General features: G+C 36.0%; 1 protein-coding gene across 9 annotated transcripts in view; it reads left to right on the plus strand.

Annotated features, from left to right (window-relative positions):
* The window catches only part of LOC6047495 (UDP-glucosyltransferase 2), a 92,893-nt gene extending 75,965 nt beyond the window's left edge, over window positions 1–16,928 (plus strand). For 8 of the 9 annotated variants that reach the window (XM_038263777.1, XM_038263778.1, XM_038263775.1 and 5 more), the window contains 4 exons: window positions 156–636; window positions 9,531–10,195; window positions 10,256–10,378; window positions 15,937–16,066. In XM_038263777.1, coding sequence (XP_038119705.1) covers window positions 156–636; window positions 9,531–10,195; window positions 10,256–10,378; window positions 15,937–16,066 — 1,399 coding nt within the window. Of the gene's footprint in view, window positions 1–155; window positions 637–9,530; window positions 10,196–10,255; window positions 10,379–15,936 lie in introns of all 9 variants that reach the window. The other variant, XM_038263782.1, reaches the window with a different exon arrangement.
* Window positions 16,929–17,882: the final 954 nt, after the last annotated feature.

The raw sequence follows: 17,882 nt of genomic DNA on the forward strand, positions 1-17,882 counted from the left end.
TCGATTTTTTCGACACTCTCCGTATTTATCCTACTCGCCAAAACCTCGATGAATAAATGTGCTCGTGCTAAAAACAAATCTTCATTTTGCAACTTGTTGCAAAAACTAAGTAGTAGACTATTATACATCTCCCATTTTTTTCTCCCATAACCAAGGGGTCACAACATCACCTTCATGAGTGCCTTCCCGGCGGACTTTGCCCTCGAGGGCCTCCAGGAGATCACCCCGTCCGGGCTGGTTGAGTACGTCCGCAACTACACCAACTGGGACCTGATCGGGACGCGGATGCGCGGTGAGTGGCCCCTCTCGATGTGGGACACGTTCCGGTACTCGTGGCAGCTGTGTGACGCCACCCTCGAGGACAAGGAAACGCTGGACATCCTGGGCCGGAAGTTCGACCTGCTCATCCTGGACGGAGCCTTTCCGGAGTGTGCGCTCGGGTTGGCGTACCGGCTGGGGGCGCCGTACATGTACATCAACACGGTTGGGTTCTACACCGGGACGCTGAGTTTGGCGGGAAATCCGGGACCGTACTCCGTGACGCCGATCTTCTTCCGGCCGTTCACCGACGAGATGGGCTTTTTCGATCGGATTGGGAACCTGGGCTACCACCTGATGCTGCAGTCGGTGTTCATGGTGAGTAGAGGTTAAAAACATTTCAAAATAATATTTAAAAAATACAAAAAAAAAACAAAAAAGACAAAAAAGACAAAAAAGACAAAAAAGACAAAAAAGACAAAAAAGACAAAAAAGACAAAAAAGACAAAAAAGACAAAAAAGACAAAAAAGACAAAAAAGACAAAAAAGACAAAAAAGACAAAAAGACAAACAAGAAAAACAAGACAAAAAGACAAAAAGACAAAAAGACAAAAAGACAAAAAGACAAAAAGACAAAAAGACAAAAAGACAAAAAGACAAAAAGACAAAAAGACAAAAAGACAAAAAAACAAAAAGACAAAAAAGACAAAAAAGACAAAAAAGACAAAAAAGACAAAAAAGACAAAAAAGACAAAAAAGACAAAAAAGACAAAAAAGACAAAAAAGACAAAAAAGACAAAAAAGACAAAAAAGACAAAAAAGACAGAAAAGACACTACTAAGGGAGTGTCCATAAACCACGTGGACACTTTAGGGGAGGGGGGAGACATGTCAGGCAAAAATCTCCTTATTCTAGCAATGCACACGCCACGAAAAAAAAACTCTAAAGGGACATTCTATTGTAGATCTGTTTGTTCTTACTGAAAATGACACTTCTGTGTTATTTCAGATTTCAAAAGTTCATTAGATTTCACATAAAATGGCAGTTCTTAGGATTTTTGACAGTTGAGTAATGGGAAATGGCAACGATTTTTAAACTTTTTTAATGAAAAATATTTTTTCGGGCTTCTAACAACGTTTTTTTATTTTTTGAAAAATTTTGTATTTTTTGTAATTTTTGTAATTTTTGTAATTTTTGTAATTTTTGTAATTTTTGTAATTTTTGTATTTTTTGTAATTTTTGTAATTTTTGTAATTTTTGTAATTTTTGTAAAAAACGAAACTATTGGCACTACGCCCCCCGGGGCATGGCCTTCCTCTAACGTGGGATTTCTGCTCCAGCGCCTCTGACGAGACAGGAGAAACCGGGACCGACGTTTTACTTCACCATCCGATAGAAGCTCAGTGGATAAGGCGGGAATCGAACCCGCGTCTCATAGCATCATCGGGATCGGCAGCCGAAGCCGCTACCCCTGCGCCACGAGACCCACAATTTTTGTAATTTTTGTAATTTTTTTATTTTTTTGTAATTTTTGTAATTTTTGTAATTTTTGTAATTTTTGTAATTTTTGTAATTTTTGTAATTTTTGTAATTTTTGTAATTTTTGTAATTTTTGTAATTTTTGTAATTTTTGTAATTTTTGTAATTTTTGTAATTTTTGTAATTTTTGTAATTTTTGTGATTTTTGTAATTTTTGTAATTTTTGTAATTTTTTGTAATTTTTGTAATTTTTATAATTTTTGTAATTTTTGTAATTTTTGTAATTTTTGTAATTTTTGTTTTTTTTTGTAATTTTTGTAATTTTTGTAATTTTTATAATTTTTGTAACTTTTGTAATTCAATTTTTTCAAATTCATTCGTCCACATTTTATGTAAAATTACATCCGCCATTTCCGATCTACACTCACTTAAGGCGACTCGTGCGACTCTGCCAACCTGCAAATGCTTCCACGTGGGCATCAAATAACTTACCGAAACGGAAAATAGTGGAAAGCCGTGGGCTAGAAAATTGACCGATCAGAGCTGACCATTTTCGTCGCGCACACTAATCATTACTGAAATTGGACAGCCGATTTGCCGTTTACGGGATTTGTGAGGGTAGCCTAAGGGAGGCTTGAATTTGGAAAAGTACAAAAAGTTTCAAGAAAATTGTTTATTTTTATAATTTTGAGAATGAAATTGATAATATTTACAAAATTACATTTTCTGAAATATTATTTCTGAAAATATTTTAAGTTCAAAACTCCCGCACTTCATAAATATGTGCGTAACTACATACGCAGCTCAATTTAGCATGCGATTAGTGGTTAAGGTCAGCCACACGTTTTTGGGGTTATGGAAAGCCCCCCCTGTCCAAGGGAGAGCCGGCCGGTGCAATTGACAAGATGAGAACCGTGACATTTCCACGGTCGCCGAGTTCTGATTGGCTCGTGATAAAGCGTAATCAGCGTGTGAGTGAGTGTGTGCTGTGTACTGCAAAAGTAGGGGCTTTAAATTTAATTTGCATGTAATTTTCTTGCAACCTCCTTCTCCCCCTTCGACGCAGGACATGGGTTTTCGCAAATCTGACGGCAACTGGTGGATTGGCTGATTTTGCTGACACGCAATCCACTTTGTAACATGACACACAAAGGGGAGGGGTGTCAGGTTGAAATTACATGAAGTTCGTTTTTTTGTTTTTCGATTTATAATCATTGATTACATTGAAAATATTCGGTTACCTGTTTTGAAATGCTAATAAGCTTTATTCACAAGGTTGTTTCATTGAGGAATATTTTTTGAATTTGAAGTGGGTTTTAAATTTCATTTGTGTAACTATAGTTTATCATCACTTTCCAGGAAAAGTTTTCTGAAAATGAAGATTGTTCCTTAGCAAACGATAAAGAATTTAATAAATATCATTATGTTCTCTTCACACACGAAATGTCACTTTCAACTGGGTTTTCACTTGAATTAATATTATCATTCAGCCCACGCTGTAATTTCCAATCAATTAACCCAATCAATGACCTACCACCGATATACGAGGGTATAAACAGACACACAAACACAAACACACACGAAATGAGGCCCCAAATACACGTGTATTGAACGACCTCCACAGTCAGCTTTTGAACTTCTAGTGGCCTAGCGAACAGTCACAGACAACTGAACTAGGTTTTTTTTATAAAATTTTATGAAAAGTATATACAGCGGTTCCACATGAAAGTTAAAAAATAAAAATAAAAGTGCTTCGATTTGGCTCAAAATTGGAGTGGGGGCTCCCTGGTCAAACAAATGAGACCCGTATTATTTGTTTGGCCATTAGAGTGACCTACGCCGTGTTAGGGTGGTCCAAAATATAACTTCCATTTCAACCAAGTTAAGCTGTCTATCACGATAAAATAGTTTTTTTTTTTTGTGTGTGTGTGCAACCGACCAAACGGGACCACGCGGTCGCTTCTTACAAATTGAGTTGTTTCCATGTATTTTTAGATCTTCATTTAATACATACAAATAACTCGCATAGGCATTTGGAAGGTGTTAGCTCTGCCGAGCTTCGGTGACCCATTTCTACGCTGGCTAGCCGAGCGCGAGGTCCCTCAGCTTTTATCGACAAGCCCCGCCCTGAAGAACGTTTGCACCAATCGGGTTCAAACGTTATTTAGAACTTCCGAACCCTTGTCAAATGGACAAGGACCCAGCGCGTATATAGTTTGATAGTAACAGTATTCCTAATTCCAGGCGTCGCTCACCAAGTCGTGATGGCCTAGTGGTTAGCATTTTTGCTTACCAATCCAAAGGACGGGGGATCGAACCCCGACTAGGGCGACTTTGATTTTTCGTTCATGTTCAGTGTTTTAAGATTAATATTTCCTATACTTTTCTCGTTGGGAGCAGATGGGAATCGAACCCAGGATCATTCGCTTAGAAAGCGAACACCGTAACCAGTCAGCCACGGCCGCTCCTCTATCACGATAAAATAGTTTGGAGTTTCAAAAATCTAGCCTAACATTTAAGAAAGTCTTATAAAAACCTCAAATGCCATTTTGACGGTGTCTGGACCAAAGAGCCTATATTTGAAAATATTTTTTGCGTATTTCTCGGACAATTTTACCAAACATATCAAAAAGTGGGTGAGGTTCATTAACAGGATTCCAAGTTATGATTTTTTTTCGACCCACCGCGCGCTGTTTTTGGGAAAAACATGAACTTTTTTCAATAAAACTTTCCCCATGTATCGTATATGAGCCGAATATGCAGTAAACACAGCATATCTTGTACGAGGTACGTAGAGCTACATCGGCGTAAATCGTCCAGTTTTTAATGCGATGAGTTAGCCGTGCGGGTTGGGGCGCGGGTTGAGTAAGCTGCATATAAATATTACGTGTTTGATATTATTTTGGGACAAAACGTTTGTTTTTTCTTGCGCATGCCTAAGGCTACCAACTCTTGCTGAGCAAAAATCCGTACACTTTGCCGATATGACACCTTGGTACAGTAGTTGTTCGATAACTGGGCTGAGAACGTAGACCAGTCTCCGAATGTTGCCCGTTAACTGGGCTGAACAAAAAATAATTGATCAGCACGATAGGGACCTTTGAAAATTGCGAAGGGGTGATGATTGGTTCCTACTTTTCATCTGTGGTCCACGGAGCAATGTTTGGGGGTCCTGGTCAATAACGAAGTAGCAGCTACGGGTAGACACCAATGCTATGCTATGCTAATGCTTACTTTTCATATTTCTTTAATTGTTACTTGAAATTAAACAAAAGTTTGAAAAAAGTTTTTTTATTTATTGAATATGATTTTTGCATCCATTAACCCCTCAGTCATATTTTGTTTTTTTTTTTGGTTTTTTGACGTTTGTCTGCTTTTTAACTGGGCTAAGGCCCAGTTATCGAGCGCCCAGTTTTAAAAGCAGCCCAGTTAAACAACGCCCAGTTACCGTACAACTATTGTATAAGAAAAACTGTCAATGAATTATTTAGATAAATTAAAGTTAATAAATTTGAGAATTAAAAATATAAAACTGTGTCGTTTTTACAGCTAACAAATTTCACAAAATCAGAGTGCTTATGACTTGCACGTTTAAAAGTATTCATAAAATAAACCGTGGTTTGAATCAAACCATTATGGTCTTATTATTTTATTATTTTTTTTTTTGTAAAACGTTTAAAAGTTTACGAAATGTCAAGTTAGCTTTTACGAATGATATCGTTCTCGGTGTTTTCACGAACACTTTTCCAGATTTTTTTTTTTTGAAAAGGGCCTATAACATGTGAAACAAAACAGTTTATAGGACCTATAAAAAAACTCTAGATTTGTCAATTCAAATGTTCAAAGGTTTTCACAAGTTTTAGAAAGCCTTTGGATCTTTTAATGGATAAATATATTTAGTTAGGAATGTCTAAAAGAACTATTCTAGAGTGTTTTTAAACGGTCCTATTAACATATGAAACAAAAAAAATAATCAAGTTTGAATTGAGGAAAACCCGGAAAACTCTCCCTTTTTAAATCAAACTCACAGTTAAATTAAAATGTCTAATTAACAAAAGCCTTGGCCAAATCAAAAAAGCAATTTAATGTTCAAAAATTGTTAACATTCCATACAAATCCGTGTTATGCGTGAAATTCCCTACAAAAATTTAGGCCTGTTGAAAATCCGCGAAGAGGTATGGTAAGGAAAAAATCCGTATAGTTGAAAGCCTTACGCATGCCAGAGGTAAAAATCAACAATTTTTCTGACAACAAATCTGTCATCATACCCATATGTAATATTACCATGTTTTTTTTCTTTGTAAGTCATTGTTATTACCGTTTTGTTTTGTTTTTTTTTTTTTTATGAATAATTATATTGCTTATTGCGAGATAAAATCACTTTTCTCCTTCGCTGTGACTGACAGAAGGATACAGCCGCCAAACTACCGCTGTGTAAAAATCAGTAGGTTGAACTGAAATTCAGCGTTGATTTGGTTGTCAACCTGATTTGTTTTGAATATTTTCCAAAAAGTCAAAGTAGTTATGTCACAGACATAACCGGAATGGCGTAGACTACGTAAAGTTTTGAGATGTGGACATTGAGTTTTCCATATCTTAATTTTGAAGAATTAGCTAGATACTTGAAATACATTAACGGAATACCCCCCGACTAAACAGAACTTAACACTCCTGTCAACTCAACTGTTATGTAACCATACTTTGAATGTGTTGGTAAATCTTTGACTAGAAAGCCTTATTTAAACAATGGAAACATTGAATGGAGGAGAGAAAAACGAAAAACGATTTTTTCGCGAACCGAATGAAAATTTGGTACCATAATGTGGGGGATAGAGGGGTTCAGAAAGCTGTGCAATCCGTCACCCCCGAAGACCAACACTAGTTCCTGAAAGGCATTTCACCGACTCATCACGGGTGGGACGAGAGACGGGGAGTTAGGCAAACAGTTTGGAATTGGACACGACGCAATTCTTTCAGAAGTGCTCGTCGCGAATGCGACGAGCTAGTTGTTGTTTCACAACCACGGCTTGACCCACGAGAGGCTCTTCAGCAGAAGGCAGCAGGCGCGCGCCTCATCGCGTTGATGCCTCGTCCCGGGTGGGACGAGGGACGGGGAGTGAGGCAACTCCGAAGAGTTGGAATGTCTTCACCCCCTTCCTGATTGTTTCACAACCACGCGCAACTGGCTGACGGTGACGACGAGAAGGCGATGCGCGCTTCTTTTCCAGTTCTGGTCCCTCTCTCCTGCTGCTGCTGCTCTGGTCTCTCCTGCTGCTCTGGGCTGAGCTTTCCTGCTGCTGCTGCTGCTGCCGGTCCGACGTCTGAGACGTGAATGATAGAATGGGCTCTGGCGCGCGTTCTTATATAGCCTTTCGGCCCGCTACTTCCCCTCCTTTTTCGCGACCGACACTCGGTCGCGTTGCTCGGATGATTTTCCCTTCAAAATAGGTACTTGACATTCCCGTCCGTGAGTGGGAAGCGCTCATTTTGCTTGCAAAATCTGTGCATTTTGAAAACATTTTAAAACATTCAATTGTTTCAATAGTTAAACTATTTTGCCAACAATGAAAGTTTTATAGCAAATTGCTGAATAATTTTCGAATCGAATGGCGCATAAATCGTGTCGATTCGATTAGAGGGAAGGAAGATATAAGCGTATGACGCAGGGATGCCACTTATTTTTTTAAAATGTCTGTAAAAAAGTCTGTGTATGTCTGTGCATTTGTCTAAAATTCAAATATATCAATTCACAGTCATTGAAATCCATCAGAAATTGCGTTTTTAAGCATTTAAAGACTAACGAAATAGGTTTCGACAAAAAAGATTACTAAATATTAATTTAATGAAGTTTTTTAAAAGTCTGTGCACCTCAAAAAATGTCTGACACAAGCTCAAAAGTCTGTGAAACACAGACAAATCTGTGTATCTGGCATCCTTGGTATGACGGATGACGCAGTAATCCAGGGCCATCGGCCCGGGTTTTTTGGAATGACACCCCAGTACCTTCGACAAAGACGTAAGTCTACACTGAAAGAAAGACACATAGCAATATCACATGTTTTACACGTGATTCTGCCCCATACGACTGTACATGGGAATGTCATGTGCAAATCACTTGAGCAAAATTCATCGCGCGACGTGGTAGCTACCAGATTCAAATGCAAATCACGTTAACCTCACGTGTCATTGCACATGATTATCACATGAAATGTTTATGAGAATGAAATGGATTGCACATTAATATCAAATGAATTTCTGTTCAGTTTCAAGTGAAAATTTTATGTAGCATATTATTAAAATATGTTTCATATATTTTTGATTTTGGCCTTTTATTTTTATAATATAAATAACACTTAACAAACTTCTAAACGTATACACAAACTTAACTTTTTCGAGAAATTTAACTTTCACAGTTGTTTTACAATTCACACTTAAAAATAAGATTCACGCACATTCTGGACGATCAGCGATCCGTGACTCCTTGGTCGCCTTGGAAAAGTCTCTTCCATGGAAATCTCTAAGTTTCGCTGGAAATTAGTCTATCCGGGATTTCCTGGAAAAAATTGTATAACATTGTCTGCTTAGTATTCAATTTTGCTAAGAATTAATAAGAAAATATTTACCACATAATCCTGAAATACTTAAAATATTAAAACCACTTTTTTCGAGAGCTAATTAAAATCAAAAGTGCGAGCTCCAACTCGTACCCATTGAAAATTGCCATTTTGCTTTAGGATTAATTTTCATCATCGATGGCATTTGAAACTAACGTGAATTTCACTTGGAAATCAACGAACAAGTCGATTAGGGCAAATCAGAATGAAATTTATTTGAATCTCACGTGACTTCCACTTCAAAACCAAAGGACAAGCTGATTCAAAGTGAAATTCATTTGAATCCCGCGTGAACACCATGCGAAAGATGAGTGAATGTTTTCTTCCTAATGATCAGCTGGAGCTGAATGATTTTCACATTCATTTGAAATGAAAAGCATGTGAGAGTCAAAGGAAAATCACGTAAAGTAATCGTGTTGGTTTTTGGAGTAGCTCACGTGAAAAAACATTTGATTTTGCTATGTTGGTTTTTTTCAGTGTACGTCAAAAGTCAGCAGAAAACTCAAGGCAACCTTGACAATAGCCAAAAATTTGTTCTGCGGCTGTCATGCGGCCATTCTTCTGCGGTCATATCAGCGCGCGTGAACTCTAATTATTAACGCCCGCGATAATAGTTGTTTTAAAATCTTTAAAAGATTCAAAAAGTTAAGAAGAATTAATTATCTAGCAAGGTTTAATAATCAGAACCGACACAACTCATCCGCTTATCTCTGACCAACCAAACGGCACGACGCGTAAATGACCTGTCCTTTAATGTTTTCATCTCGACCGGTCGGTCGTGTCGTGCGTCGATTTGTCCCCCGATGCCAGGCCATGTACATGTAATTAACCAAGATGGAAATTTTGCAGACCGGCCGACCCAACCGGCATGTCGACCATGCACTACCGCATCGTAATGACCATAAACGCCTCCCCTCGTCGCTTCCCCGCCTTTGACGGCCAGTTAAACTTGAACTAGATGAATGCTCCTCCATCGCCGGTCAGTGCGCACTAGATTGCATCGTTTCGCACTATCGAAAAGCAATCTTTTTCGCCGACTTGGATGGATGGATCACCTTTTCGGTCATGTCGGTCGTGTGATAAGCTCGTTACCACGGTGACGATGTCGTCGACGACGGTCAAGGCCAACCTGATGTGCTTTAAACGTTCAAGTGTGTGTATTTTTTGCTCCCATTGCAGCCAGCCATGACCGTGCTGCAGGCCGTCGTTCGGCGCCACCTCGGTTCGGACATCCCAAACCTGCTGGACATGTCCCGGAACGTGAGCTTCATCCTGCAAAACGGGCACGCCGTGCTGAGCTACCCGCGGGCAAATCTTCCGAACGTGGCCGAAATCGCGTGCATCCACTGCAAGCCGGCCGGACCGCTGCCCCAGGACCTGGAGGATTTTATCGCCGGAGCGGGCGAGTCCGGCTTCATCTATGTCTCGATGGGATCGTCCGTGAAGGTCGCCAACATGCCGGACCGGTTGCGCCAACTGCTGGTCCAATCGTTTGCCCGGCTGCCCTACCGGGTGCTCTGGAAGTACGAAGCGAACGCGTCCATGCTGAACGACCTGCCGTCGAACGTGATGCTGGGCCGGTGGCTGCCCCAGCAGGACATCCTCGGCCACCGGAAGCTGCGGGCTTTCGTCACCCACGGAGGACTGCTCAGCATGTTCGAGACGGTCTACCACGGCGTTCCGGTGGTCACGATGCCGGTGTTTTGCGACCACGATGCGAACGCGGCCAAGGCCGAACGGGACGGCTACGCCATTGTGCTGGAGCTGGAAACGCTGACCAGTGACCAGCTGGTGCGGGCAATTCACAGGGCGATCCACGATCCCAAGTACCGGAATGATGCGAGGTGAGGATTATTGAAAATTTACAACAAAAGGACCTTGAGCATTTTTTCTCATTTTTTTAGGTACCGCCAAATGCTGCTAAAGGACCAAAGAAATACCCCGCTGGAGACGGCCATCTACTGGACCGAGTACGTGATACGACACAACGGAGCGTACCATCTGCAGTCGCCAGCGAGAAATCTCACGTAAGTTGGACAGAAAATTTATCAAAACAACATGTTTTATGTCGTTGTGATCATCACCTTAATTACAAAACTGAAATTAAAAGCCCATTAAGTGTTATAAGTGACATCCTAAATAAGCAGTAATTTCCAATTCTGTTTCCAACTTTGTTCTGATTAATACAACTATCACTGCACGGAAAGAAATCCTGTAAGAAAATCCGGCAACTCTGTGTCGTCAAATTTGACAACATTGAAGTGTTTCCAAAGTCGTCTACATTTTTCAGATTTTCAACGACAATGTTGTCGATTTTGAAAACATTTGCAACGAAATCGAAAAAAAATGGAAACATTTCAATGTTGTCAAATTCGACGACTCAGAGTAATCGGATTTGCTAGCAGGATTTATATCCGTGTAGTTATAAAGTTCCTTTGCTTTAAGAGGGAACAATAATGAACCCGTGAAATCTGTGCATTTAGGTTGTTGGCATTTTTGCATACGTTCCAATTTTTGAAATTTCCAAAAATCTCATGAGCAGAGTGCGGAGAGGTTCGTCCACTCACATCATTTTCCATCCAGGTCTCCATAAGCAGTTCTCCACCAAAACCGGAAATGGATTTTATCTATTTTGTTTGAATTGGCTCAAACTTTTTGGGCACCTTCCCTATGACCAAAGACGCCATTTTGTGTCTTTGGCATTGGTTCACCCAAACAAATGAAAAAAAAAATAAAAAAAGGCACGCGGAATTTTTTTTTGTGCTAATTTTTGAATTACCTTTTTTCACAAAATAAAACAATTTGCTATGTTTAAAGGGACAATTTTTAGAAAAGCCAATTCCAGCTCAAATGGGGAATTTTTTGGTACTTTTCTACCCGACCCCCCTTTCCAATTTCATTGAAACTTTGTAGACATGTTATCCTAGGCCCATATAAGTCATTTTTGTGTATATAGAGCTAATTGTATCCGAAAATAACATTTGAGAAGGGCGTAAGTTATTTAAATATTTTTGTATTTTGTAATTTAAAAATTACTGTATCTCGAAGCCGTTGCACCGTATCAAAAAGTGGTCAAAGACAAACTTGTAGGAAATTGGACGGGCAGTGCATTTTTTTTCCAGAAAGCCCGTCCAATTTCGTAAAAAACTGTCTTTGAATACTTTTTAATACAATGCAACGGCTTCGAGATACAGTAATTTTTAAATTTCAAAATACAAAAAAATATATAACTTACGCCCTTCTCAAATGTTATTTTCGAGTACAACTGGCTCCATATACACAAAAATAGCTCATAAAGGCCTAAGATAACATGTCTACATAGTTTCAATGAAATCGGAAAGGGGGTCGGGTATAAAATTACCAATAAAAATCCCGATTTGAGCTGGAATTGCTCAAAAGTGAAAATTTTAACCTCCGTTTCAATGTAATTTAAATTATCGAATTTGGTAGGCCCTTTCATGTGTGCGTCTTATATTTGAATTTTTGATCTATTTATTTAAAAAACGATCGAAAATTTTTACGAATATTTCATTTTTTCACATTAAAATTAGGACCATTAGTTTTTGAGATGTTGGTACTAAAAAATAAAAAACTGTTTGTATGAGACATAGAAAACCTAAATTTTCTGGTTTATTTTTGTATTATTCGCTGTATTTCAGCACCCAGAGTTCCAATCTTCAAGGCTCTTAAGAAATTTCATTGGAAATTTTCTCAACTTCGAAAAAAAAATTGGTAAAACTTTCGAAGAACATTTAGTTTAAAATTTAACTTTAAGAGGCTATATCTTGAAAACGGTTCTCTCTATCAAAAAATCCTTTGACTTTAATAACAAAACTCAACAAAATTTCAAGTACAATTTGTTTTTTTTTTTCAAAAGGTATATTGTTTTCAAAATCGTTACATTGGAGCAGTCTTTGTCCCCTTAAGCTTTTCAACAAAACAAAATAAATTTCCTTTTTTTTATTTTTTTTAAGTTTATTAAAACAATGGACAAAAAATTCCGTGTAACATTTCATATCTAAATAGTCCTCATCAATACCTACAACTTTGCCGAAAACACCAAACCGATCAGAAAATTCCTTTAAAAGATAAAAATATCGAATATTTACGTAAAATTTGTGAATGGACAGCTGCCAAAATTATAAGGAGCCTTGTATTGGTGAACCAATTTGTTTTAAAAACTAAGCTGAAATTTGTGATAGTATTGTTCACAACGATAATGTTTATTTTTTCCGAGTACAGGTTTCTATGAAAAATTATCATAAAAACCCAAAATTCAATTCTGAAGACAGGCTCTGATTCAGCGGGCAAAATTACACAAAAAAACATATAGTTGGACAATTTCTGAATTTCGTTAGTGTGGTCCCATACTCCTTGAAAATTATTCATTTTCAAATGAAGGTATCTCGAGTTTAAAGAAAAACACCCATGGGATTTTTCAGCAATTATAGCGCTAGATATCCTCTTTTGAATGCAACCTGGCGCTTAAAATCTGACTAGCGCCTTTTCGAGATATTTTAGTTTTAAATCTGAATCTTTTTTACCTAACAATAGCTGTAACTTTTGACCCTTAAGTCCAAATTGACTTGTCAAAAAAATAAAAATGTTCGATTTTCAGAGCTCTAAAAGTGTCTTAAACATCACTTTTCTCTAAAACTTAACCCTGAATTCCTACGTTCAAAAAACTTATTTTTGAAGGTTTTCTCAGATCCTTTCTCTAAATTTGGTCGTAGAAGGCGTAGATTGCGAAATAAAATTGATGCTTTCGACAAAGTTGCTTGGATTGGCGAGCTCAACATTTTTCTAGATGACGAAAAAAATCTCAAAAATATTCCTGAAAAGATAGATTTTGAAAATCGTGAACCACCCTTATTTTAAACCAGACCAAAAGTTGCCTTCTTCATTTGCAACATTTCTTCTCAAGACACAGGGCAAAAAATAAAATTCATTTGATCAAAACCATATTGTACAAATTGTTAATGATGTGTTTTTGTTATGAATTCATTAATGATAAAATCCTTTTTCTCGGAAAACTCTATATCTTCCGAATCATAATATTCTCCATCAGGGAGATGAAACACAACTTCCTACGTAATTTTTTAATCAGAGGTCGAGGATTCCCTACCAATTAAAATAACAAATGATTTATATAGCAAGCAGCATATTTGACAAATTTTCAACATCACGTAATCATTATTTGGAATTCCATTACATTATAGCCAGGGACAGAGGCGCCGACTAGTCCATAATGTTGGGGGGGCTCGGTTTTTTTCCGAAATCGTTAGGTGAGAGTGGCGATTTGATGTTTAAGTTTATTGTATATCACGAATTTTACCAATTTGAATATTACGATGTGATAAGAGTTTTTTCATCCGGAATCCATTTTTTTCTTGAAAAGATAATTTATTAAAACGTGATTGAGAATGTTTATTGGGGTAATTTTTATATGTTTGGAAGGCGAATTCCTTCTAATTGGCATATTCTCACTTATTTTTCAGAAGTAACAGTCAATAATAAAATGATCAGGTATTTAAAATTCAACAACACAAATATTCTGAAGATGAAAACAAAAGTAAAAAGCAAAAATTTGAACTTTAGAAATTGGAAAATACACATTAAAAAACAACATTTTTTGAAATCTGCAATTTAGAAAAAATAACAGAAAAAAATAAATATTCCAAAATTTTATTTTTTTAAAAAACCTAGGGTTAAAAAACTCATGGCTTAAAAATGTTAAGAAATCAAAAGTTGAAATTCAGAAATTTAAAAAATCAGAAATTTGGAAATTACAATCAATGTTCAAAAAATCGAAAATTTAACATCAATTTATTTGTTAAGAATTTAGGAATTTAAGAATTTAAGAATTTAAGAATTTAAGAATTTAAGAATTTAAGAATTTAAGAATTTAAGAATTTAAGAATTTAAGAATTTAAGAATTTAAGAATTTAAGAATTTAAGAATTTAAGAATTTAAGAATTTAAGAATTTAAGAATTTAAGAATTTAAGAATTTAAGAATTTAAGAATTTAAGAATTTAAGAATTTAAGAATTTAAGAATTTAAGAATTTAAGAATTTAAGAATTTAAGAATTTAAGAATTTAAGAATTTAAGAATTTAAGAATTTAAGAATTTAAGAATTTAAGAATTTAAGAATTTAAGAATTTAAGAATTTAAGAATTTAAGAATTTAAGAATTTAAGAATTTAAGAATTTAAGAATTTAAGAATTTAAGAATTTAAGAATTTAAGAATTTAAGAATTTAAGAATTTAAATTTAAGAATTTAAGAATTTAAATTTAAGAATTTAAGAATTTAAGAATTTAAGAATTTAAGAATTTAAGAATTTAAGAATTTAAGAATTTAAGAATTTAAGAATTTAAGAATTTAAGAATTTAAGAATTTAAGAATTTAAGAATTTAAGAATTAAAGAATTTAAGAATTTAAGAATTTACGAATAACCAAAAAGATACACATACGGTTTTTAATAAAATCAAAAAAAGCATTATGACAATTTGATACTACCAAAAATTTGCATTTTTTAAAAATGAAATCAAGAAAAAATTACCTAAAATTACTCAAAGAAATATCGAATTTATCAGCATTTTTTAATATAAAGCTGTCATCAAATGACCATTTTGAAAAGTGTTTCAGTTCATTTTCGCTAAATCCTGATCTACAATGGCAAATCGCAGAATGTTGCGTCTGAAAACTTGATGATTGTTTTGGCAAGAGTTTGCGTAAGTTTGCTCTTGTATACTAAGCTTGCTGGTTTTCCTTCCTAGTTAGCATAAGAGAGCGCAGTAGTATAGATGAAACGTTGTCGATTTAGAAAACAACAAATGTTTTTGAACTATTTTACAGATTGCTTACAAGAATTCTATCCAATTCCAATTCAGTTTTAAATATTATTTTCAATTATTCCTGTGATTTTTTTGTAATATTTAAAATAAGAATATTTTTCTTCCAAAATTTCTGGGGGGCACAATGTATGGGCTGCCCCCCCTGCCTAATTTTAAGGGGGGCAAACAGTACCGTGCCCCCCCAGAGTCGGCGCCCCTGGCCAGGGATATCGAATTTTAAGAGGTTGAGCCTATTTGTTGCATAATTTGGTGATTAAAATTGGTGTTTGCTGTTAACCCTGTACGAACTTTATTTAATCAACAAATCCGTCTTAATACATTTTCTAACAATGTTTTTGGTCTAAAAAGAAGCATAGCAAAGAACATCTTGGTTTTGTGTTACATTTTAAGTGAAAATAAGTTTGCAATAATGATGCAATGAAAAGCTAATAACATACTAAAATTGAAAGAAAATAAAACAATTGAGCCACAAAGGACTAAAATGATTAAATTATTGATTATAATTCTGCATTATAGTTGAATTCTAATTAGATTACCTGCCAACAACGAATGATTACTGATTGCGGGCAGAAACAAAACGGTTGAACCTTTGAACTAGAAAACCAATCAAATATTGGTCGATTTGGTTTAATTTGTTTCAATGATTTTTTTACAGTTTTTTCATCATCATTAACTTTAACAGCATTTTCTCTAGAATTATAACACTTTAAAATTTCCCTTCTTTACAGCTTCTTCACCTACTACGGTTTGGACATGATCTGCTTCTTCCTGGCGGCCGGCTACCTGGCCCGGTACCTGCTCAAACGGGGAGTTCGACCGCAAATCATCCGGCAGCTCACGAAGGAAAAAGTACACTAGAACAACATTTAAAAAAAAAAACCTCGTTCGAACCATGATATCTACCAACGCCAAACAACTCCACCACGAAGCCAAAACTGAAGTTGAAGTCGCAACTCCGAGGAAAAAAAAGGGTTTCTGTCGTGTGCAGAAAATAAAGGAAAAGTTTTCCATTTCAGGTGAACTTGCGAGAAAAAGTTGCTGGAAAAGTTGGGTGCAATCCGAGCTAGTTTCAGTTTCAGGACTGAGCTACTTTTTTATTGTTATTTTTTAAGCACTGGATATTTGGTCAAACGACAAATTCAACCTAAAAGGCGAAATTCAAAATCGCATTTTGATTGTGATAAGAATGTGAGGTTTCGCCGAAGGCAAAAAGTTTTAAGGAAGCAAGTTTTAGCATATGTGTATAGAATAAATTCTTAGCAACGTAAGCAAATTTTGGGTGATGCAAGGTTTCTCTCCTCTTCAACTGTTGAACAAAACAAAACTTTCAATTCTTCTTAGGGAACTGCACACGTGTAAAACGCAGATGTCGTCAGACAAGAGTGTTAGACTTTAGGTTAGCCGCTAGAACTGTACTAATTTATTTGTCCCTGTTTGATCCCCTCCCTGTCCCAGTTTAAAAATCACCTCGCGTGACTGTTTTGAGTATAACAGTTTTCCAAATGTACGATGAGGGTGTTTTTTTTTTTATCTCACATTCATAGGGAAATATTCTTTGAATTTTCATCGTGCTCGAGGCTGAATCAAAGAATATTGCTCTATGGCTTCGTGCAGTCGCTTTTTATTAGTTTTAAAGTGTGTGTGTACAGATCGTCGCTGGTGAGGTTTTCACATTGAACTTGTACATATTTGAGTTAAGACAATAAAAAGTATGATTCCAGAAGTTTAACTTGCTATAATATCACAACCATTCGGTTTCCAAGTCATGATTTATGACGCTAAAATAAATAAACGCAACAAACTGCGCAAGATCAATAAATTAAGAACAGTTGTGAACCTCCGTTAATGCAGTGCAAACAACTTGCTCTGGGAATTAATTTCAGCCAAATATTGCCGCAATTGCGTCGTAGGAGTAGAGGACACGCAAATGCAGTTTCTAAAGTTAACTTCCGGGGAAAAGCTCGTCGGTGTACAAAAGGGAAAGAAACTAAGGCCAAAGTGCAAAGTGCTCAAGTTTGCCAACCTAAGTGAGGTTCGTTTAGTATTCATCGGCACCACTCGTGCGCACTTTCACAGACAAGCTAACGAAGCGTTGAAACTATGTTATGTGCAATTCTTAACATTTTTTTAACTAGAATTCATCAAATGTTTTTTTTTTCCTACCATTTCAAAATAATTATTCCTGGAAAAATAAGTACGAGAAAAAGTTAGTTCATTCATAATCTCCAATATTCAAAATTTTAAATCTTTACAAGTAAAGACATTTACTCTTAATGAATTGGTTCTTGTAAAAATAAAGAATAAAAATGGTTGAGTCTCTATGCATTTTACAGTATCGTGAAACCTCAAGTGCAAAATTACATAGATCTGAAATAAACAAAGACAAAAACAAAAACAAAAACAAAAACAAAAACAAAAACAAAAACAAAAACAAAAACAAAAACAAAAACAAAAACAAAAACAAAAACAAAAACAAAAACAAAAACAAAAACAAAACAAAAACAAAAACAAAAACAAAAACAAAAACAAAAACAAAAACAAAAACAAAAACAAAAACAAAAACAAAAACAAAAACAAAAACAAAAACAAAAACAAAAACAAAAACAAAAACAAAAACAAAAACAAAAACAAAAACAAAAACAAAAACAAAAACAAAAACAAAAACAAAAACAAA

Source organism: Culex quinquefasciatus, chromosome 3 (genome assembly GCF_015732765.1).
Source record: "Culex quinquefasciatus strain JHB chromosome 3, VPISU_Cqui_1.0_pri_paternal, whole genome shotgun sequence".
In the NCBI taxonomy this organism is placed as follows: Eukaryota; Metazoa; Arthropoda; class Insecta; order Diptera; family Culicidae; genus Culex; species Culex quinquefasciatus.